The sequence below is a fragment of the Pocillopora verrucosa genome, chromosome 14, assembly GCF_036669915.1.
Source record: "Pocillopora verrucosa isolate sample1 chromosome 14, ASM3666991v2, whole genome shotgun sequence".
Classification (NCBI taxonomy): Eukaryota; Metazoa; Cnidaria; class Anthozoa; order Scleractinia; family Pocilloporidae; genus Pocillopora; species Pocillopora verrucosa.
In genome coordinates, this window is record NC_089325.1 from 14,772,671 (window position 1) to 14,795,383 (window position 22,713).

The 22,713-nt window shown below is 40.4% G+C and overlaps 1 protein-coding gene and 2 long non-coding RNA genes across 4 annotated transcripts in view; 2 read left to right on the top strand and 1 right to left on the bottom strand.

Moving 5' to 3' along the window:
- LOC131777406 (bridge-like lipid transfer protein family member 1) overlaps nt 1–15,242 on the top strand; it is a 47,882-nt gene extending 32,640 nt beyond the window's left edge. The window contains exons 46-63 of the mRNA XM_059093705.2: nt 1,330–1,464; nt 1,664–1,697; nt 2,098–2,286; nt 2,395–2,457; nt 2,984–3,290; nt 3,732–4,430; nt 4,992–6,175; nt 6,486–6,699; nt 7,041–7,192; nt 7,705–7,860; nt 7,968–8,175; nt 8,785–8,942; nt 9,699–9,875; nt 10,469–10,750; nt 11,134–11,472; nt 11,677–12,019; nt 12,268–12,440; nt 13,854–15,242. Of these exons, the coding sequence (XP_058949688.2) occupies nt 1,330–1,464; nt 1,664–1,697; nt 2,098–2,286; nt 2,395–2,457; nt 2,984–3,290; nt 3,732–4,430; nt 4,992–6,175; nt 6,486–6,699; nt 7,041–7,192; nt 7,705–7,860; nt 7,968–8,175; nt 8,785–8,942; nt 9,699–9,875; nt 10,469–10,750; nt 11,134–11,472; nt 11,677–12,019; nt 12,268–12,440; nt 13,854–14,209 (5,169 nt within the window). The 3' untranslated portion in view covers nt 14,210–15,242. The remainder of the gene's footprint in view (nt 1–1,329; nt 1,465–1,663; nt 1,698–2,097; nt 2,287–2,394; nt 2,458–2,983; nt 3,291–3,731; nt 4,431–4,991; nt 6,176–6,485; nt 6,700–7,040; nt 7,193–7,704; nt 7,861–7,967; nt 8,176–8,784; nt 8,943–9,698; nt 9,876–10,468; nt 10,751–11,133; nt 11,473–11,676; nt 12,020–12,267; nt 12,441–13,853) is intronic.
- LOC136278123 (uncharacterized) lies at nt 12,454–22,136 on the bottom strand. The gene is made up of 4 exons (XR_010716208.1): nt 21,948–22,136; nt 20,475–20,556; nt 19,644–19,701; nt 12,454–14,191 (listed from the first exon to the last, which is right to left on the bottom strand). It is a non-coding gene; the product is annotated as an uncharacterized lncRNA (long non-coding RNA).
- Nucleotides 16,660–19,216, top strand: LOC131777379 (uncharacterized). Of its 2 annotated transcripts, XR_010716207.1 has the most exons (4): nt 16,660–16,674; nt 17,371–17,568; nt 17,701–17,804; nt 19,181–19,216. It is a non-coding gene; the product is annotated as an uncharacterized lncRNA (long non-coding RNA). The 2 variants fall into 2 exon arrangements; XR_009339621.2 differs by lacking the exon at nt 16,660–16,674 and having other exon boundaries at nt 17,289–17,568.
- Nucleotides 22,137–22,713: the final 577 nt, after the last annotated feature.

Here is a 22,713-nt window from a genome sequence, read left to right on the forward strand (position 1 = left end):
CCCTCCTAATCTGTTTTCCACGTCTGGTGCTGCCTTCATTTCTTTTCCCTCGGCATATCAAATCTTTCAGGCCTTGATTCTTTTCGCACAGAATGTGAATTTTTACGTGATTGTTATGTACAGTCTTCTTGAATTTACTCTATCAATGATTCCACTCTCTTATACAGTGGCTCGAGGCGAACACCACAAGTGATGTTAGTACTGATCTTCTGATTTTTATCAACATGCACTCTGCAACTTTCCATTTTGTCCTTACACTCCCTATGAATTTTTTTTCGCCAAATATTTTTGTTTCGTACTTGCAGTTCGTTATTAGTTGATATCTTTCCAGACTGACTTATTGACGAAACTGGCCTTTTCTTCATTTACTTTTGCTCTCTCAATATGGCCTATCTTTTCAATCGTTTACGACACTTACATGTACAGCCTGAGACGTCTGTGTAGAGTGTATCAAACACTTAGACATAACTTATGTTTCTGGTGTTATTTTTGCACCGTTCCAGAGCATAACAAACTGGTATCCATGTCCCATTTTAACAAATGTTTTCCAGATGGTCCATAACTCACGTATTTATGTGTACATTCATTCACAGCTAGTTAGCAATACACTTTCTCATCTATTTGGTAGAAGAATCAGTTTGTCGGTGAGTTAGACAGTTAGAACAAAGTGTGTGCGATCGAGTACTTCTTTGTAGTTAGCTAAGAATAACAAAACGTTACTTAAAATGTTTTGTAAATACATGTAATGTAGATAGTTATTTTTTTGTTTTGTTTCTATTTTCTTACTATGTTTTAAATGCGCTATCCTTAAAATGTGTATCTGTTATTTTGCGACTTGTGGATGCAAAGGTTTCTAATGTTGAAACAAGTCACGCAAACGAGTGTAACGAAGTGAGAGATTAGAACAACAATGTTGATCATATGTTTTGTTAGGCAGTCAGATAACATACTGTAGGTTAAGCCTTATTTGAAAGAGTAATGCACGCTGTAATTCAGTAGGCGCATTCTGTTTTGACTGTCGATAGTCATTGCTATTTCAATTGTTGATTTACCTTGCTCTGTGATTGGTCCAGAAACTGTGGCTGCCCTCTCGACCAATCAGATGCTAAAGTGACACCAATTGTGACTTGGTCGCACGCGTTTTCCCGCGTTTCATTCGACTTTTCATTTGCTCCTTTCTACACTCATTTGATATGCGTTCTTCTATATTTCATCGTTCTAAACTGTTCAGGAAAAGTAGTTTTGAACGCAACAAGATGTGAGACGAAATTATTTTTTTTTTAAGTGTAGCAGACGAATTAAGTGACTTTTTCCCTCGATTCACTTCAGGTTCATTTTGCCACTCAAGCTGTGCTGGACAAACTGCCTCAGAGAGCCCCATCTTCCCAGCTGTCGGGATCACTTTTCCTTCAACTTACTGTCGACCAACTTGGCGTTTGTATTCCCCTCTACAATGGCAATCAGGTTTGTAACCATTAATGTCGATGAGAAGAAACATTTAAGCGAAGAGTTTACGGTTTACCGAGGTAACGAGTCACGCGGGTTGTTGGGTGAAGACGAGAAAAGCGCGTGAATTACGTAGATGTTCTGCCAGCTTTTCAAATGGAACCTATTCAGTTGTCAGTATGCCCAATGGAGTTACGTCTTCTCTTTCATCTTTCAGGGTATCGCTCAAGGCTTTCAAATGAGATATGCTGGTAAGTGGATCCTTGATAAGTTACAAGAGCACTCTCGTTTCTACATTAATTTGATTATTTTTTATCGTCTTGGATAATTTGCTTTAAATGATTGGTATGGAGCAAGACGCAAGAGTTAGTGTTGATAAGCGGATGACTAATGATGAAAAAGGTTTGATCAGATCGCAAATAACTGACTTGAAAATGTCTCAGTGAAGGCAATTTTGTGTTGAGTGTCGGTAGTAACTCGTTATTGCATTGGTTGTTTTACTTTGCTCTTTGATTGGTCTAGAAAACCCAACCCACTCTCTCAACCAATCATAAGAAAAAGCTACGACCAATCGCGACCTGGTTCTGCACATTTTTACGGACTCTCACTTCAAATGCACTTTTATTTCCCTTCTTGTTTACGTGTTTTTAGAACAAGAGCCTGGTCCTGCTATGGTATTAAGGGTTGAACAGATGCTACTCACGTGTTGCTCAAGCGTCTCTTTTGTTAGTAAAGGAAAGTTCAACAGCTTCTGTCTTTGGTTCGCCGACAAATTTGATACCGACACCGAGGACTGGAAACCAAACTTTGAGTCTGGGTCAACGACGCGATGTAGTAGATGTAAGGCATTTTAGGCATTTCACTTTTTGTTTCCGTTGATGACTTTGAGCTGTGCCTTGAGTCAAATGAAGGGAGCTAAACAATTTGTCTTTATTTTTGTATTTCCAGGTGTTGTTCCCGAAGGAACTTACGAACTATGCTCCAGAACACAAAGGTATCCTGTGACACCAGGTAGGAGTCCTTGCAATTGAGAGGCAGAGCCCTGAGAGGATTGGGAATGAATATGACTCGAAGCTCCGCTGCTCGTTTTCGCACTCTGCCGTCTTGTTCACGATGCTTCTTCCACCAAGCACTATTAACCCTTAGATCCCTGAGAGTGATTAGCATCTAATTTCTTCTTACAGGATCATTCCTGAAAAAAGGAAATGAGCACCAACTTGAAGGAGCTCTTGATCGTTAAACGTTCTTCTTATCGGCACCTTAGAAAATATACAGAGAGCAGTATGGAGGTTATGCATACTTATGTTGGGTGTAAAGGGTGAATGGATTAAGAAAACTGGAAACCTAACAAGACCAGCAGTGGACAGGCGTCCCCCTGGAGACAAGCAACACACCTAGACGCGTGATACTAAAAAAAAAAAAAAAGAAATGAACGGGGGATGTCTTGACCCAAATGGGACATTAGGTTCGCAAGAGTAAAACCCTTCAACTTAAGTTGTAGCAAGTATTATAACCGTTTTTTCTTGTTCCATAACAGACATGATTAAAGCAGGGAAGTGGGTTATGTCCTTCCAGTGGCGCATGTGCGGTATCGAGTTACATTGCGACACCAACATTGGTAAGCATTTGTCATCTCTGGGACAAACGCTGACCGCTTTGGCTGGTGAGCCGGATGTGGCTAACATTGACTCGGTTACAGAACTGCAAGACAGGGACCAAACTCCGAGTACATCAGTCGGAGGGCGAGATGAGGTGGATAACATGGCAGGCATGGTGGATGGACGGAAATCTAAAAAAATCGAGAAAAATATGTGGGAACAGGCCCGCAAGGTTAATGAACTGAGGTTAGGCAGCAATCTATTTTTATTTTATTCCTTTTTTTGATTGCACCTGGTTGACGGTTGAATTTTTTTTTAAAGAATCTGTGCCTTTGGTCTCTGTGAAAGAACTTACCGCAACAATTGAATAGGGATTTCTTTTCGCCAAATTTCAGACGAGCTTTCAATGTGGTCGCCAACTCTTTGCTACCAAGTTGTATCTTGACGACATTCAGATCAATGTCATTATCTGAGCAACTGTGCACCTACCCCTCCCCCAACCCAACATTTTCCCCAACTTGTTATAATCAGTTGACTGTTGTTTGGTTGGGGGAGGGGTAGGTTCGTAGTTGCTTAGATACTTACATTCGTTGCCTCTAAGATTGCATTCGTAACGAATAGAAATTGTAATTAAAAAACTGCAAAATGATAGAAGTTTCATTGATTTTTTTTTATGAATTTGCATAGGAGAAAAACCGACGTGGAGTCGTACGTCATGGAACGAGAAACAAAACGACTTCAGGACCTTGAAAGCGCAGTCTTTAACGAATTTCGGAAAGACGTTCGGAAGAGGCTTCGGCGAAATTCTCGGTCTGGCCGATCGACCCATTCGAAGGTTGCCGATTCAGACCGAGGCAAAACTCACGGCAGGAAAGCTCTGTCCGAGAAGGTTCGGGGATCCAGAACTCGCTCTAGAGTGCGTCGCCAAGTGAGTAGCGACCAGGAAGACGTCGAGAGCGAAATGGTGGAGATGGGGTCACCGCGGAGACCTGAGAGATTTTCTACCAGCGATGCTCCGCTGATTACCTGCGAGGACGAGTCAGAGAACTCAATTTTCGGAAGATATTCGCCATCTCTTCCCGACATCATCAACGTTGGCAACAGCGCAGCTAAGTCGATTCATGAAGACACGCTCCCGTTGCGAAGCATGTTGCACCAAGAAGGAGAGGAAACAGGAGGACCCAGAGTGACTTTTAGGACCCCTAGTGAGTCGGATTACGAGAGCGGCTCGTCGCAGAAGTCATTTGCGACGCAGCATCAATCCCAACAACAGCAGACACAACAAAATCTTGATTTTGAGTTAGACGTTGCAGTAGAGATTGACAGTGGTCAGTGTGTATTTTATCCTGCTGATGAAGGGGAAAAGGACGACACTGCAGACAGCAAGTACGTTGTTTACGTTTTCAAGTTCTATATCGCACTTATCGAAATCACCGGCGTATAAGCAGCACTCGCAGATAAGCAGCATCCCACGATTGGCAAATGAAAGTTTGGAAAAACTTGTAGCGGGCTTCATGGCTTGGATATCTCTCTTTGATTCCAGCACAGGATCAGTGGCCCGAACCTTTTTTCAAGGAAATAACTTCCAACATTAGTATGACATCGAAATCAAACTTTCCACCAAATAAAAGTAAAGCCCTTTTCATTTGTCAATCAGATGACTAAATCGGCCTCGAATGCGGGATAGCACCGACAGGCTTGGTGTAAATACCGGTAGTTTTTCTGATTGGCTAGGTGAATACCGCCTTTTTAAACAATCTCAAAGCCTACTGGGTAAATTTTTGAATAATTCGCGACCCTTTATCACAAAATTGCAAAGCGCAAGTTGATTTTTACTGGTCTACAGTTAAAAAATATGGATTAGCGAGCGGTTTTGGTCCAAGATGGTACTTAAATGATTCAGATACGTTGGGTGTTCACAGCAGAGTGTCTATTATTTTTCCCCAGGAATTCAGACAAACGATTCCAGTTGTATGATCCTGCACGCGGTAAATTTTCATCTCCACTGTTCCAGACTACCATTGGTCAGAAGCGACAGAAACAGAACGCACAAGAGAAACCTCAACCTGAAGATACAAAAGTACTGTTACCTGCAGTGGATGTCCGTGTCCACTACCATTCCACCATTGACTCTGAAAATGTCGGAGTCTCCGTTTCCCCGGGTTCTATAGGCGGGAGTCCACCCACGATACAAGTTCAGCCAGAGACACCCACAGACAATTCTTCTTTTATCAATTACGCTGAATCGACTGATCAAGAAGGTCGAAGCATGGATTCTTCATTCATTAGCTCTACCCAAAACAGGAAAATCGTCAAGAGAGCTGGTCTGTATGTATGGGTGTTGTTCCAGTCACTACCTCAAGAGATGGTGTTGAAACCACGTCTGTTAAGTTTTATTGAACAAGCTCTGCAACCAATCAGCGTCCCAGGTGGAGACGAAGTGGTCGACGGAGGGGGAGGCATAGCCTCAGGTGAGGACAGCGACACGGAGGTAGAGATGGGAGGCTCTGTGGTGTCATCCTCCATGTCCGAATATTCTTCCTTTCCTGTAGATGTGGTGGTCGTGATTCGTGTACAGCCATCTGATATTCGCTTCAGCTGTCTCCCTATTTCACGTGTGGAGTGTATGCTGCGACTTCCTGCACTAGATGTCGTTTTTTCTTCCAACTCCAGTCCTAACAAGTCTCTAGTACAAACACCGTCTTCGCGACTCCTCGGCCGTGATCAATCGCGTCTTAGGACAGACCAGATGGAAAACAGCCTGCCTCCATCCTCGTTGACTTTTGACAGCGGTGGTATCAGCTTCACCGTATGCCTCTCCCGCTTTTCATTCTGCATCTTCCATCCATACGGGAAGCAGCACACAGGTCTGGGTCGCTCTCCGAGTGGTGGCTCCCCGGAGGCGGAAGACAACCTCGAAGAAAATCGTCCGCGGTTCCGTTTTGCACCATCTCAACCCTTATCTGGTAAGAAGGACTCGCTGAGTTTGAATGTGGAATTCGTCAAGTTTAATTTGTCACGCAGAAGGGTTGGGTCTACTGGTGGCTCGACGGAAGATAAGAGTAGGACGCCATCACCTGATCTTCTGGCTGGGACGGGGACTGGATCCTCAACTGTTGTCAAGGTTTCTGGTTAGTAAAACATCACAAATAACCTTAAAACAAAATTGTTTCCTTACCCTTTTACATCAATATGTATATTCTCCATACTGTTCTCCATACATTTCCAAAAGTGCTGACATGGAGAATTTGCTTAACAATCAAGAGCTTCTTCAGCTGATGATCATTTCCTTTATTCTTGTGACCTTAATTTGTGTGATTCAGAGTTGATATTTTTTAGGCGAAATTAGATGTCTGTCACTCTGAGGGGCCAATGGGTTTAAAGCGAGGGCTTTTTATTACTACAGCTCAGAGACATACCTTTGAATTAATTTCTCGTAAGGTATCTGTGACATTGGCTCAGCAACCTTCAACTACGACATGCGCCGTTTGAACGAGATTCTGGACTTTCCAAAAGCTTGGTACAAGGGTGGACTTGTCCAGCGGTTATTCTTAGGAAAGGAGGGATCTTACGCCACAAAGACGTCAGCGATGACATCTGAAATGAGCCCTGATGCAGTTCCAATGAATAAATCCTCCGACGAGGACAGGAGAAGGTATTTGACAAGGAGTAACGAGAAAAGCGTTATTGAAAGGATCATTTCGTTCTTAAATTATTGGTAATTGGGTGGGAGAGTGCGCCTATAATTGAAGGATATTCCCAGTAATGTTATCCAGAAAGCCCTCCAAGCACAACATTTTGTTTTGAACAATGGATTTTGAGTAATGCTTCGACCTTAAGCATTTTTATAACGCTTCGGTGAAAACCTTTAAAAAAATCTCTCCTTAATGTTAATGATTAGAGATCTGTATCTAAAACTTTTCTTAGAAAACTTTTGTCGTACTTCGTGAATGTGGTTTTCCTGATACAATATATTTTTTTGTTGTTGTTTTGTAGATCTTTGTCCCTCAACGAGAGGGAGACCTCTGCAGCCGCTGCAACGCCGGCTAAGCTTCGAAAACATTCCCTATTTCGTTCCATGTCTGAGTCTCACGAGGAGCCGCCACCCGTCACTCCGGTAAAATCGCCCGTAAACAAACAAAGGCCAGGTCAGTCTAGGACTACTTTTACCACTCATAAAGAAGGATGTTTTTTGTTGCGTCACGAGCGCTAATCCAAGGAAAAAATTCACACCCTCCAAACTTTCGAGTTCCGACAGTCTTGTTCGCTACTACGACCTCAACCGATCACCTCATTTCTGCTGTTGGCGTAATCTGCCTCTATTAATTATCTCTTCATGATTCTTTACTTCTAACTTGTAATCCTCGAATACTGGTCTCTTGATACTCCACTACTGACCAATTCGGCGTATTCGTCTTCCACTAAAGACCACTTCATCCTCCTATCCTCCTCTGCTAACCAACTTATTTGCAACGTCTGACCAGTTTATTTTCCTTAACGGACCTCCTTATCCACCATAACTTAACTCATGTTCCACCAATGCTGACCATAGCAGACCTCACCAACCCACTGTTGACCATTACTACCATGGACAAAGTCACTGCTTTCACTAATTCCTTTAACCTTTTGTTGTTGCTTTTGTTTATTTGTTTTTTTACAGGTCAACGGAAAATGGCGTCGTCTGGCAGTTCTTTCTTCGGTTTACTTCCTAGTTCTCCTGGTCTCTTGCGGTCAATGACAATTAGCGGAAATAGGAGCGGATTACTGAGCCCCTCTGTAACCTCGCCTCCAAACAGAAAACGGCCTTCAACCTCAGGTGGGAAACGATGAACTAATAAAATTCTTCGCGAGTGTAATTTTTCTGGTTTGTAAATTATCCAAATTTCACAATCTAATCAGTATCTATCACACACCTTGTTTCAGCTGGGATGAAAACCAAACTGCCTGAACGCCGTGGACTGAAAGTCATCGAAAGTTCATCAGAAACTGAAGTTGATGGTCCTCTGAGCCATTCATCTTCGTCCAGCCTCGCAGGGACTCGGTCCAAATGGGAGACAGTGGTTGTCGTGGCTGTTAATCTTTCTAGGTTGGACATGTCAACAAATATGGGCAGCGTGATGGGACAAACACTGTAAGAACATGTTAACTTTCCCACTTCTCTTCGCGTCTTTTCTTGTCACCCGTGATCGAAGAGTAAACGATCAAAAGTGGACCAACTCTAAGGGTCACATACAGATGGAAACATTCGGTGCCCTCGCAGGGAGAGAGCAAACGGCTGTTAAACGTCTTTAGTTTTGAGAGCCTCTTGTATTCCTTGGTTCAAAACTATTTACTTGCAGAAGTAATTCGAAACTTTTGAAACAAAGCCTGAACATTTCTTTCAATCAGCTTGATGCAATGTTGATTTCGGTCGTGAGCAGCTCAAAACACATATTCAGTGGTTGGCAAAAGTAGTTGGCATGCATCCCTCAGTGGGGGCTCCACAACCCTCCACTCAGCATGATAGATATATCTAGTTTCTTAAAAGTCACCCCTCTTCTCCTAAACGATGTTGCCAGGTGGTTACCATCTTTAACACCAAAACTAGCACCAGGTAATGTTGAAATGAAGGAGAGGGAGAGATAAAGGAGGGATAAAAAAAAAAAAAAGAATCCAAAAGTATTGGAGTGTGCTAAGAGTTTTACCACTCATTGTAACCCTATGGATTTCTCCTTTCCTTTCATTTTATTATTTTTCTAAGTTGGAGTACAAGTGACCTTCGTTCTCAGTGTCACATCACTCTCACCAATATGGGTCGGCGTGAGCTGAAGGGATCTGTGAGTGTTCGCCAGGCAGTGTATGAGGCACGGAGTGGTATTGTCGGCGGACATGTTGAAATACAAGAGCTCAAAATGCGAGGTAGGAAAAACACACATTCGACTCCGTTATAGAGGGCGCGCAAAGAGGCCTTTTTTGATGAACACTCTGCTGTTGTCACGCATGTCGACGACGTTGGTAATTACAGGTTACGTACTTTAAAAAGAATAGCAGTCAGGTTTGCTATTTAGAGAAGTCTTCAATTACGTGTCAATAGACCAAAACCAAAGTAATGCCATCGACCAAAACCAAAGTAATGCCATCGACCAATCGATAAAGGTTTCCAAACAAGGAAAACACAAGTAATAGTAATCCTTGATTTACAAGAAAACATGCGATGACCTGTTTATGTTATAAGGGGAAAAAAGTTATCAAAACCTAAGAAGGTGAAAAAGGCACGCTTTTGCGCTATTTCGTTGGAAGCTATCTCAGTGTTCAGTTGGCGTCATTTAACTGTAAAACGCACGAATCAGCTGGGTGAAATTTTATTTTTGTAAAACACGTCAAAGCAATGAAACCAGCCGTGTTGAAAAAAGAATTTAGCCATCGATGAAATTACAGTACTTCAGACAAAGTTTAGATTTCAAGCAATTTTGCCCGGGAAATTACCAAAATAAATGAAAGACACTCTCTGACTCCACCAATCAGGATTTAGTGATCATGTCCTCTATGTTATAAAGGAGAATAAAGCTCCACCATTTATCCAATCAGAGCGCCTGTTATATCGGTGAAAAACTTCAGAGTTATCTTAAAATTTCATAGAGTGCTGGCAGATTAATTATCTTTTTTTGTATTTAGCCCAAGTCAACGAAGAGCGAGGCTGTAACCCACAGCATCTTATTCACTTGGGTCTACGGTACGCTGAGGCTCGTATTGACTACATGGGAACATGTATACTTATGGGAAACCTCTCCGCGTTCAAGACTGACCTGCGTGATGAATGGACGCTACAGGAGACAAAGAGCCCTTCCACCGGTGAGTAGGTTGTTACTTGTGAAAGAAAACCCCTCACAGGGAGTAGCAGCCAATCAAACAAGCCTCAGAGAGCTACGTTCACAAACTAGTTTCTGTGGATCAGCCTAGTTGAATGGCTTAAAGAATTGGAGCTGAGTTTTCTTCGTGTTGTTATGTTCACGTGGAACGAAGAACTGACCGAATGATACTGGGTAACCTTTCTTCCCCCCCCCCCCCCCAAAAAAAATTGAATCAACAAGTTAAGGGTGGGAATCGTTTCTCTTAAAATCCAATGGCATGGTGTGGTTGGCTGAGTGAGAGTATTCCTTAATAGCATTGTTCACAATTTTTTTGTGAAAGAAATTTTCTTTGACCTGCGGATGATAATTAAGAAGAGAGATGGTCCTCGTAGATTGACTTCAATTTCGGCAGTTACAGGAAAAAAACCTGAAAAATTCAGGCTTCGACGGAATTTGAACCCGTGCCATCCAGATATTGGTTGTTGATGTTTAGAGAAAGAAGTTCCTATGAAGGTAGTTTTCTCTCGCAAGTGAAGACAAGGAAACAACTTTCAGTTATGTTATGATGAAATGTAAGTTTTGCTTGTTTTCCAGACTCTCTATTCGAACAGGAACGTGAACCAGTGAACGCCAAAATCTACATGCACGGGGACTTGGCGTGGAATGATTTCAAGATAATGATTTGTCGTTCCACTACACCCGACATAGTCAAGATGGTCGCCAAGATTCAGGAATTCGTTGCCCAGCAACACCGAAACAGCATCCGCGCATTGTCCTCTCTTCGTCCTCACATACCTCTCATCACGGGGGATGTGATGTCGTCACTGTCTACGCCAGTCTCCACGGGATCTCAAGTCAAAGAAGAAAATAAAGATGGTTGGTAGTGTTAAGCCCCTGTTGTAGCGAAATAGTTATATTTAGTTCCGCAGTGAAAATACCAATTTTTTTTCTCAGTTAGTTATTAGAATGTATGAGGAGTAGGAAAGACTCATATCAGTGTCATGCCATCCTTTCTAAAGAGACGATCGGAATTTCCATTTAGGAGACACAAAGTGTTCCTAACTACTATATAGGCTTTGAAATATACTTGAAAATAGTGAGAAAAGACTCCAAGGAGTCTTGCATTTGTGTTGTTATATGGGCTCCGCTTCTCCTGTTGATGTTTACTTCACCTTTGAGTTTGTGATCTGTACTCACCGCGAGTATTAAAGAAAATTAATTCCACGAAAGGAAGACTGACGCATATCTCGTATTGACAGGTCTGAAATATCAACATTGGGGAAAAGTGCTGAACGCGGTCAGAGGCCTTAAACTGAGCATGCTCAGTAGTCCCCTACCAGAGAGAGGTGTGTTGCTTGGAGGGAGCTTGACTTTACACGGCAAGGCTGTCTCTCTGGCATGTTTTCACGGGGTGAACTTTCGCTCCCAGTCTTGGGTATTGTTCACGCTTCAGAGACCATATATGACGTTTACAAGCAAGGTGTGCACAATAGAGAAAAGCTGTCAAGTTAGGCGCGTGAAAGCCGTGCAGGATCTGTCACTCAAATTGGGGCATGGTGCAGAAGACTCTCTCAGTGGAAAACTCTCACCTTCTTCAGGTAAGGACGGAATTATTTGGGGTGAAAAAGTGAACTTTTCAAGGACTGAGTCAAGTCTATATCACAAGGAAATCTTTAAAAACTTGCTTCTGTGGAAGGGAACCACTCTGCGAAAGTTTTCTTTTAGTTAATGTTACCCATCATTGTCAAGCCGTAAAAGGTTTAGTAGCGACAAATTAGAAGTGAATCACCTTTTTTTCACAGCGCACGTGGGAATCGTCCAAAAAGTTGCTCGTGGTAGGAGGAACCCCCCATCTATGGGAAGCACTGTCCAGGATTGGCTCAACTATGTTTGTGCAACCGGGGGGGACATAAGCCCGTCTGATAACACCGCCCCCAGCAGTTTTGATAAGCCTCGAGAACGCTCAGAGTCCATGACAGCATCTGGTAAAGTTGCCTCGAAAGAACGACGAGCAAGTATCGGTTTCCGATACGAACACGAGACGGAGGCGATATTCGCTATTCCAAAGTTTGAGATGGAATTTAGATCTGAACACGACATGCCGATGACGTCGATCGCCTCCAAGTGGGTCCGTAAACAAAAATGGTGAGAAATGAGAGGGAACAATTTTCGTCCTTCAAAATTTGTTTTTGAATCTTAAGCTTTTCACTCACGATGAAGATACTGGATCAGTGTTTGTATCTAAGCAATTGTGCGCCTACCCCTCCCCTAGCCCAACAACAGATAACAAGTCAGGGTTAATGTGGGGTTAAGGGAGGGGTAGGTGGACAGTTGCTCAGATTGCTCGTTAATCTTCCTTTTGAATTTAACCAATGTTGGTGTTGCGTTACTAGCGCACCGGTGGTCATACCCATGGCTGTGACACCAGCCAGTCCGCACGTGGTGGAGACAAGCCTTACATCAACCTTTGATGATGGGCTTTGCGTAACAATAGATGTAGGTCTTTTGTTCTTCTTACATGACGTGGTACAGACGTATATTAAAGAAAACGAGACCACGACTTCAGGTGTGTAAAAAAAAGTGTGTAAGATTTACTGAACTCATGTGGAAAGGTGCATATATCAAAGTTGTGCAAAATTGAGGGCAACCAGTAACTCGTAAAAGTTGTTCCTGGAGGCTTTCAAAAGCAGTCAACTGATAACAAGTAGGGTCAATGTTGGGTTGAGGGGGTGAGAAAGTGCGATATTTCTCGGAAAATGACATTGATCTGAATTATCTTATCCAGCACGATAAACAGGGCAACATGAAAACGCTTCCCGGAACCTTTAATGTTAATGATTACCCACTAGTCTCTCGTAAAAATTGTATTATGCACCTTGCATGGCATTTTAAATGGTACTGCGTAACATATCTGCTCAGTGGTCCTAAGATAATTGGTTACACAAAAGATTTGAAATCGCAGCCTTAATCCAATAATCCAAGTGGATGATTGATGGGCGGCTGCTATTGAACGACACGAAGACTGAGTTCCTTGCTATCGGAACTCGTCAGCAGTTAAGCAAACTTCGCTCTTTTAGCATAGAAGTTGGCAACCAGAAGATTAATCGTTCTTCCAGTGTCAGGAACCTCGGCGTTATGTTAGACGAATCTCTCGAAATGAACAGCCATATTAGCCAGATATGCAAGACCTTCTAACATTAGGCGTATATCGAAATACTTATCTAAGGAATGCAGACAATCATTGGTCCATGCTTACGTAACTTCAAGGCTGGATTATTGCAATAGTATATTATATGGGTTATCCAAGTACCAACTATCGAAATTACAACGCATACAGAATATGGCAGCCAGGCTTATAACGGACACAATGAAATGCGATCATATTAAACCGGCTGCCAGTAAATTATCGTATTCAATTTAAGATCTTGATGATTACTTTTAAGGCGATTCATGGCATGGCTCCTAGTTATTTAAGTAATCTGATCTGTATCAGCTCATCGTCTTGGTATTCATTACGCAATAATGATACAATATTTTTAGAACGCCCAAAAGGGGTTATGCGCACAACTTTAGGTGCCCGCTCGTTTCATGCCTCTGCGCCTGCGCTGTGGAACAGCTTGCCTGCGCACATCGGCACGATTGATTCGCTAGCGCTATTTAGGAAATCTCTTAAGACCTATCTTTTTAAGCAAGCGTTTTAGATTCGCATTACAATCTTATCGGTATTTTGTATCTTATCTACCTTTTGTTCATTCATTCTTTCATTATGTATTAATTTACTATCATTATTTTATTTTTTGTATTGTTATTGTAATTATCTATTGTAAATAGCATTTTTATTGTAATTATCTATTGTAATATTAGTTTTCTTGGATTGTACTATATAAGTAAATAAATTATTATTATTATTATTATTAATAAATTATTATCCACCTTTTCTTACAGAATGTCGTTGACGTTTGTTCTTCTCTTCCACCAGGTTCAATTCCCCGCGGGATGTCACCTCCCTCGCGCGTGCGCAGAGAGCGCATGGCTGAAAAAGAAGACCGAGAGAAAGCTCCCAAATCGGAAGCCAAACGAATTCGTCAGTTCCGGAGCAAGTACTGGAAGCTAGAACCTCGTGTTCGCTTCTTATCCTGGGCAGGAAAGAACATGGATCCCGTCAACATTGACTGGGTTTTACAGAAGCTTGGTTTCTCGCATGCGCAGTTGACCATCCCAAAGTGGGCGCAGCGGGGGGCCATGGATCCAATGGACGCGTTTTTGTCGCTGCTGGCTGATAGACTTTTTGCAGGAATGCAGGAGAGTTCGTCATACCTTGGTGACGAAGAGTAGATTAGCCGTGTTACCAGTTAAAATTACGTTATTTATCAAGTCTAATTCGATAGATATGTAAAAGTTTCGGTCGTATTAACACCAAATATTCTTTTTCTGTTAGATTGCTTTTTTTGTTTCGTTTTTTATGTTAAGGACAAAATATTAGGGAGGCTAAGCGCAGCCGTTTTTGAGTCGCGTTTGGCAGCCTCATCGTTTGCTGCAGGTCTTTTGCATGGAGAGTTTGGTTTAAAATGCCAGGACAAGGACTTGACGGTTGATTGTTTGTTGTCAAAGTGCGTTACATTTGCAACCACCGTAAAAATTGCGCTGGTGGTTGTGGTAATCTTAGTATTGGTAAGCTTGATAAACAAAGATACATTTATTTATTCATTTGTTCTTTCTGATTGGAGTTATTTAGCACTTGTGAATATTTTTTTACTAATGATCGAAGAACTGTCCACTTCCATTTTCAGATTCTCTGTCCAGTGGAGTTATTCCAGTTTTTTCTTCTGAGTTGTTTTATACTGAATGAGCTGAATGTCAGTTTGCAAATATCGACATTTCAGACAATGACAGGCAAATGTGTCAAAACACCGAAACTTAACGAGGGAAAAATATTTCAATACAATACTTTTCTACTTTCTTTAACAAAACGGACTGCCTTAAAGAAATTGAATGCTAGCATTGATCTTTGCAAAATCTTTTATGTAGGTACTTGAAAAAAATAAGCCATATTTCAGACGGCACAGTTTCATAGTTCAGAAATACGTGTAGATGTCTGACTACTATTTATAATTCAATTTTGAAGTTTTGCATGAAAGATGAAATGATTAATCGTCAATTTGGAAGGCTGTTCTTTGAGCTAGGTATTATAAAAATGTTTATTCCAACTTGAGACGAGTTGACAAAAGAGGAGTGCTCTGATTTTGAAATATTTTGTATCGGTGCGAGGAGTAGTAAACTTTAGATGTTATTCAGATTTTTAGTAATGAGTGAGTTGTTGAAGATACCAGTGTATTTCGTTTTATTTTCAAGTTTAAATAAAGCGGGACCACTATGGAAAAAAATTTCTTTGCTTGGATGTTTCAAAGCGAACAAAAAGCCGCAGTGGCTTTCACTTGGGCTTCCAAAATTGAAATGGAGCAATAGCGTTATCGAGAATGTTTGAGTGTGACTCGAGCGTATAACTATTGCCAAGTTCAGCCTCTCTCCAAAGTCTTTTCAAAGACTTCGACCACCGAGGAAGAACATTGCGCTTTGTTTGCTCGAGAGGGTCGTAAATGGCTCATTCTTGTTCCCAGAGGTCACGTACTATTTCAGATTGTAGAGGAGATGATTAGAGAATGGGTCTTTGCTTCTTTATTTGTTATCATAGACCTTAAGCAGTCAGGAAGGCAACGCCGAGGAAGACGTCGATTTTTTAAATATGAATTTATATTTTTAGTTAGAATTTTCCAAATGGCTCGATGTGTTTACCGTCTCTTACGACGCTGCACCTCAAGTTCAACTAAAGTATGTAAGCAGCGTTGAGTTCAAAATAGAAACTTAAATAATTCGCCGTCGTGGTTTCCGTTCTCAGATCACGCAAATGTTGGTGTCGGCTAAAAATTGTAAATAGTTTGTTTCGTCATATCCTCGTAGCCGTCCTAAATGTGACAGGGATCTTAAGCAAACCACGACGGTGACGGCAACGAGAACATGGAAAAACAAAAGATCTAATTGGCAGAAAAATAGCTCCGCTCGTGCGTTTTAAAACTGTGTACGTTTCTTAGCCGTCCTATGTAAAACAATAACGTGAAATCACAATTTGCGTCGTCTACGAACCGAAACCGCGACGGCAAATTATTTTAATTTCCATTTGGAACTCAGCGCTTCTTTTATACGTTATGCGGAAGCTGAGGTGTGGGGCAGTTAGGGACGGTAAACACATGCAGCCATTTTTTAAATTCTAAGTAAAGGCAGAAATTCGTTTTTTAATCGAAGTCTTCCTTGACGTTGCCGTCCTGACCGCTTGAGGTCCCTAATATAGTATCTGTTGTTGTTGTTTTTCTCCTGTTCTGCTTCTATTTGAGTGTGTTAATGTGTTTTTCTTCGTTTTCGAAGCCATTATTTCGTGTCATTTAAGATTGTTAGCTAAATTATAAAACTGAAATCTGCTTTCTCTTTTGTTTTGCATTCAATGCGAGTTACAACATATCTCCAGCGTAATCAAAATATTCTAACCTATTACAACACAAAAGACAGTTTTGCCGTCGCCGGGAGTCCAATCCGCTATTGATTATCTTAGCTATCAACAAAATTTAAATTCACTGAGGACGTCTCGGCGGTTAAGATTTATTAATTGTTAAGTTGAATATTAATCAATAGATTACTGTTTAGTAAAGGTTATGCATAAGAAATCAACGAGTGATTTCTATCGATTCTTATCGTCTCGTCGAAATGTTGACGTCTGTTTTGAAATCAAAGGCCGCACCGCTTTTGTGGTAGGTAAATGATAAGTCAATATTGTTTCAGTGGCACATCAAATTAACTTGTTGTGTGTTGGATTCCTTCTGAGGCACAACATTATTACTCTAGATATACTGTTTAACTGATGCGTTAATTTGAGGGATTTAACAGTGGGTGTTAGGTGATTTACATGATTGCTGTCTGTAGGCTAGGGTTATGGGCACCAACTTACTTCTTCGTACTTAGGTCGTCACATATAATTCTTATCACTTTGTCAGGCATTGTTGTGCATTTTACGGGCTAAAAAAAACAAATTGGCGGGCTGAGATATATTTTAGCCCGCTCGCACGCTCGCGTAATGGTTCAGACTGTTTTCTTGTCATTTTGTTTTGTTCATATTTTCTTAAAGCCCTCCAAAGTGATGATGGTAATAATACAGTTTATACTCTTGGGCGCAAATTTTAACACTCTGAGTCGGGACCAAAACATATTTCGCGAAACACGAACTCTATTGTTTTATTAGCATGATTATAAATGTATGTCAATAACTTTCCATCATTTAATAACCCCATGCCCTTTGAATTTTTTTTTGTTAATTCATAAATGGATGAAACCAAATACTGAGGGAAGACGTTAGATTCGTTTCAAATATTGGCCAAGCATTTTTTAAGGCTTCCGGTAGTGATTCGATTATATCAATACACTCAGACATTGCTAAATTTGTTTTTCAGGTTGAGCCTTTAATCTTAGCGGAATGACAAATACGCCTCATTAAAAACGTTCTCTCATTGGCTAGTGTTTGATTTAGTTTGATTCATTAATACTGCATATTCCATCAGGCGTGTTAACGTGAAGTGGCCTGTTCCCTTTCGATCAGAAGAGCGAGAACTGTTTCATAACCCAAGCGATCGAAACTGAGATCTTAAAAGGTAAAAACCTCTCCGTTTGAACTTTAGTGTGTTTGAACTTGTCTGTTGAAGTTGTGGATAAAATAATTATTTCGCGGAATGTTTGACTTCCAGGCAGCTAAATACGAGTTCCGTGTGATATTTTTTCCCCAGGATGGCAGACAAAGATGCTGTGTTCAATGATATCAGTAAGTTTGATGCTTCAAAACTAAAGAAGACTGAGACTAAAGAGAAGAATACTCTTCCGACCAAGGAAAGTAAGAGATGAATTTTTTTTTTTCGTTTTACACACACAGAAGCTTTTTGCGATCTTGAAGTAAACCAACAAAGTGTGCAACGTCGCAAGTTTGTCAGCGCTGGAAGTAGTCAGGCGAATAAATCAATTCGTGCGCCGTTAACAAAACAAAATGGGCTTCATTTTCAATCTTCTGAGTCAAGCTCACATCCACTAATTTGATTTACTTGAAGTCATGATGGTTTGATCTAAGCCGTTTATAAGGAAAGAAATTCGTAAATAACGTTGCAAACTAATTAAGTCAATTTTTTGAAAATTCTGTAAAAAAGATTCATCGAAGGCGGAAATACATGGAAACTGCCCGGAGCCAGTAGACCGCTAATTTGCTTTTTCTGTCTGTTTCTATACAAACAAGGTTTATTCATGGAAAAGAAGGTTAAAAGGCTATTTGTTTTACCGTTGAAACGAGATCATGTTTAGGCAGTCAAGAAATTTATCGCCTAATATAGTGGGGAAAGTCGGAGAATTTTGTTTGTGTCACAATAAAAGTTACCTGATTACCTGATCCACCTATGGCTCTGTAGTATTCTAATGATCTCTCCGAATTAGCTGCTAATTTCTGTAGTCGCCCTTTATGATCTGCCAGCGACGACTGATTCCCCTTAAGAGCGGAGAGTTTAAATCTCTCGTATTAAGTAATGATGTATCACTGCTTATTTTAGGCTAAAAATATCCCCCTCCCCTCCTCTCTCCGATTGATCGTCCTGCATACAAACCTCTGGAAGTGAAGAAGGAGGGAGTCATGAGCGTCAATTTTAATCCGAACATTCTTCACTGAACACGAAAGAATTAAAATTTTATTAACCCTCCCCAACACTAAAGATTACAATGAAAGCCACTCAAGAGATAAAATTTCACTGCCTTGGCATTTCGTAACGAGAGAGCTCGATGAATAAAGGTCTGCTATCTGTACCGCTCTTAAGAGAAAAGTAAAAATTAAAAATAATTATTAATTGCGTGGTTCGTGAAGTCCCTGGAAGCGAGGTTAAGCTTGTGTCTATCTGTGTCTATCTCGTCATGTAACAATTCCCATGTAACACAATCTATTTTGGGAAGTAGCGTTACATAATGACTAAGACCACCTGAGAAGTTCAAACAGCACTTTAACCCTTTAAACCCCCAGAGTGACCAGCATTTCATTTTTCCTCACAGTAATACTGTCGAATCATTCATTAATATCACGAGAGTAAAGGATATGATCGCCAACCTTAGAAGCTATGATTGTTAAACTAGTTCTCATCTGCTCATGGTCAGTACCAAAGGAAATGTATAAAGGAGACTATGGATAATATGGATACTGATGTTAATAACAATTCATTTTCTTTGTGTTTGACTTAGCTATCGACCAGGAGAAGAAAGCTTGAACTGGTGCCACAACCGTGAGCCCGCGAGGTCTGGATTGCGAACCAAATTTTTGTTTTTTTTATGTATTTTTCGGTTTACGTTGCTTAAAGCACTTGACCTTGGCTGATAATTCTAGTTAGGTAACCCGAAATGTAGATCTAACGTAAGTTAAGAATTTAAAATATTGAGATGTTATTTCTTGCGAATTCCTTTGTAGTGTTGAAATAAATGTAACGATCTTTGCATGGAAACCTAGTGTGTTGTGACTTTTTGAACCAAAGGCCTTTTCGGGATCGAAAAGAGGCTTATCAAAAACGCCAACTCAAACGGCGAATTTACGTTTGGACATCTCTGTCGAAAGAGTACGTATACCATACTCTAAATCGGCGGCAAGGTTGGTTTTGGGCACCTCAAGTTATAAATGTAAAATGTGCGTATATGATTCAGTCACACTTACCCCGTACCTCCTCCTCCTCCATCATAATGTATTAAACAAAGAGGCTCCAGAGATTTTACTGTATCAAGTAAAAAAACAATTCTAAAGGAAACTTGTTGCGTATTTTAAACACTAATCGTAGGTTTACAAGAAATTCTTGAACAAAATTCGAGAAACACAATTTTTTGGAGCATAAGCCATGAGATTTTTTTGGTCAGCGTAGCAAAGTAAAGAACTAACTCGCACATGGACAAACTCTATGCTAATAAATATCTGCTGAAAGTGTATATACAAAAGGGATTACCAAGCTTAACTAAGGAGCATTTGCCATTGTAAACCGTCGCTATGGTAACCTGATCGGTCGGAAGTTCGGAAGTATTCATGCTTGGAACAAACAAAGTGGTTGTGATACTCGTCAAACCAACAGTACTGCAAACTATTGAATTCGCCATCATGAGATCCAAGAAATAAGACATAAAAAATATTTATTTCTTTGTTTGTCGTTTCGGTTTCCTTTATCGTTTTGACTTAGCTAAGTTTGAATTGTCGACATTCTGATCAGCGTTATTTATGTTCAAGCAATCAATTGGGATCGATAAAAATTTCGAGACCAAACAGTCAAGGGAGCAGTCATTATTATCACCAGGAGAGGGCGGGGGGGAGGGGGGAGGGGGGAGGGGCCGCAGGAGTTTTTGAACGATTAGGTGGTTTTTAGGGAAACATAGCATTATGGGATTTTCAGGTACATTTTATCGTGACAAAACCAAAATCATCAGACTTCCCATTCACCCGGCGATAAATGATGGCTGGTCACCTATTCGCCTTTAATGACAAAAAAACTACAGAACTGACCCTGTTCGATGTTCGTTCTCCTGTTTTTTCTTCCTCCCTGATGCTGATTACTAGATGTTCCCACTCTATGCCTGATGCCATCCTAAAGAAAGAAGAAAAGATATTTTATTGTGCATAAATGCATACCTATCTTTTAATAAGTAATTTTTATAATGAGTGATATCATTGTCCATTACATCGTGTGTTGATTATTTTAATCAGTTTCCCTACGTAGGCAACAGGAGTTTTTAAATGACTTAGAAACGTTCCTCAGCCACTGAGCGCTGTTTTACCTTAAAAATTACGTCGGTTTTCGACGTACTAAACCGTTACTATAATAATTTGATACGACACAGGGATACGAGTTCTTAATAGCAGAACAAATAACTAGATATTTCGTTAGTAACAGTATTTCAATTTTATCAGAAATTGTTGTAGTAGAGTAAACACAATAGTGCTATAATCCACGACAAGTCATCTTATTCAGGCAAAAATAAAAAAAAAAGTCGGAGACGGTCCGGTGGAAACACTAATTTCAATTATTTCATATTTTCTTTTGGTAGTTTCCTTCATTTTTACTTTGGTTGGCTCTGAATTGAAAAAAAAAATAGAATCAGGTTAGGTGTATAACTAACGATATTTGTTGCCTGAAGGCAGATAAAAAGATTTTGAAAATCCTTAGTAAAAAAGCAACGAGTCTTATACGGTGAGCTAACGTAGCAATTTCTATAAACATAATACGGCAAGTAGAAAACGATATTTGCTCATCAATAACACATAGTTCAGGAGACTGGCCAGAAATTTCGTTGTTTCACTTAACTCGAGATAATGGGAAGTTTTTAATATCATGCACGGTCTTTGTGTGGAAGATGAGAGCAAAACCTTTGGAATCCAGATAAAACAGTTTTTTTAGTTAAAATGCCGTAACGACCTACTTTTCTTTCTTTGGCTGTGATCGGGGATAATAACAAGCGTGTTAACCTTTTAACTCCCAAGATGATCAGGTTGTTAAATCTCCCCTCTAGCCACTACAAATTTCTTTTGTGCATTGGTTAGGAGAAATTAGTTTTAGATCAAGGTAACAGCTTCTACCTGATGAGTTTGAGTTTTCTTATTACCTAACATACGGATATTGTGGGGAGAACACATGTTAATCACTTCTGGGAGATGAAGAACTAATATGAAATTACTACAAGCATGGATAACTGTATGAGGTGTAGAGAAATTCAAGAAAAAAAATAAAAATAAAAATAATCAAATGGACGATCAAGACCCTAACTAGAAAATCACGAATTTGGTCGATGAAGCTGCCCCAAGAGTCACGTGGTGCAATGATAAGTTATCATGGCGGCTTGCACTAAGGAATCGTTCCACACTGTACTGTGTGTGTTACATGAAATTCCTTTATCTGCGACTTAATTTCAAAACCGACCACGAGAATCTGACTCAACCCCTATGTTTCTGTTAAAATTCAGTCAAAGTTAAGTTAGTTACCTTGAGAAAACGTGAAAGATTGGTGCGTGCATCAATCCTCTGAATTTGAACCACTCCGGTCACACATCAAGTTGGAGGAATCAGAGACACAAGCTAACCTTAGCTTTCACGAGCAGACGATATTTGATGTAATTGATACCAGGGTTGAAAATACGTGTTTCTTGGTCCCCTGAGTTGCTGAAAAAAACGCTGAAATTTCCAGTAGTTTTACAAGCTCTTTCCACGTGCAACGAAGACTGTGATCGCAAATGTGAATATTCAATTTTTAAAGTTATTTGAAATTCAAATGAATTTTGCGAGGTTCGAAAGGCGGACCGATAAACATTCAAAAGCTCTGCGATCACTTTCGTTTGAAAACGAAAAATATTTTTTCCATCTTTGTATTTATGACGATTTAATGACCTGAGATAAGGGAAAAAAACTGAGTAAAATATGATATAATCAGTTCAGTTTTTTCCATATTTTTGCCCCCTCAGGCTGTTTGAGATATCCTTCAACTGAATCGCTCTAGACCTCGATGGTTGGCTTCCTATTTCTTAACAATCAGGGATTTTTTTCAGTTCACCGACCCTGCTCAGCGTCTCAAGCCACGCAGACGGCAGCGAATTTAGACAATTAATTGCTTATTCGTACTGAATTTAATCGCTGAGTAATGTCTTTCCCAGAGTCCTCCGCTTCCCCTGACATTCTTAAAATAAAATTTAAAAACATGGCGACTCCAGTTTAATTCGCTTCATTTCTGGTAATAAGAGAAAAATTAAGTCGT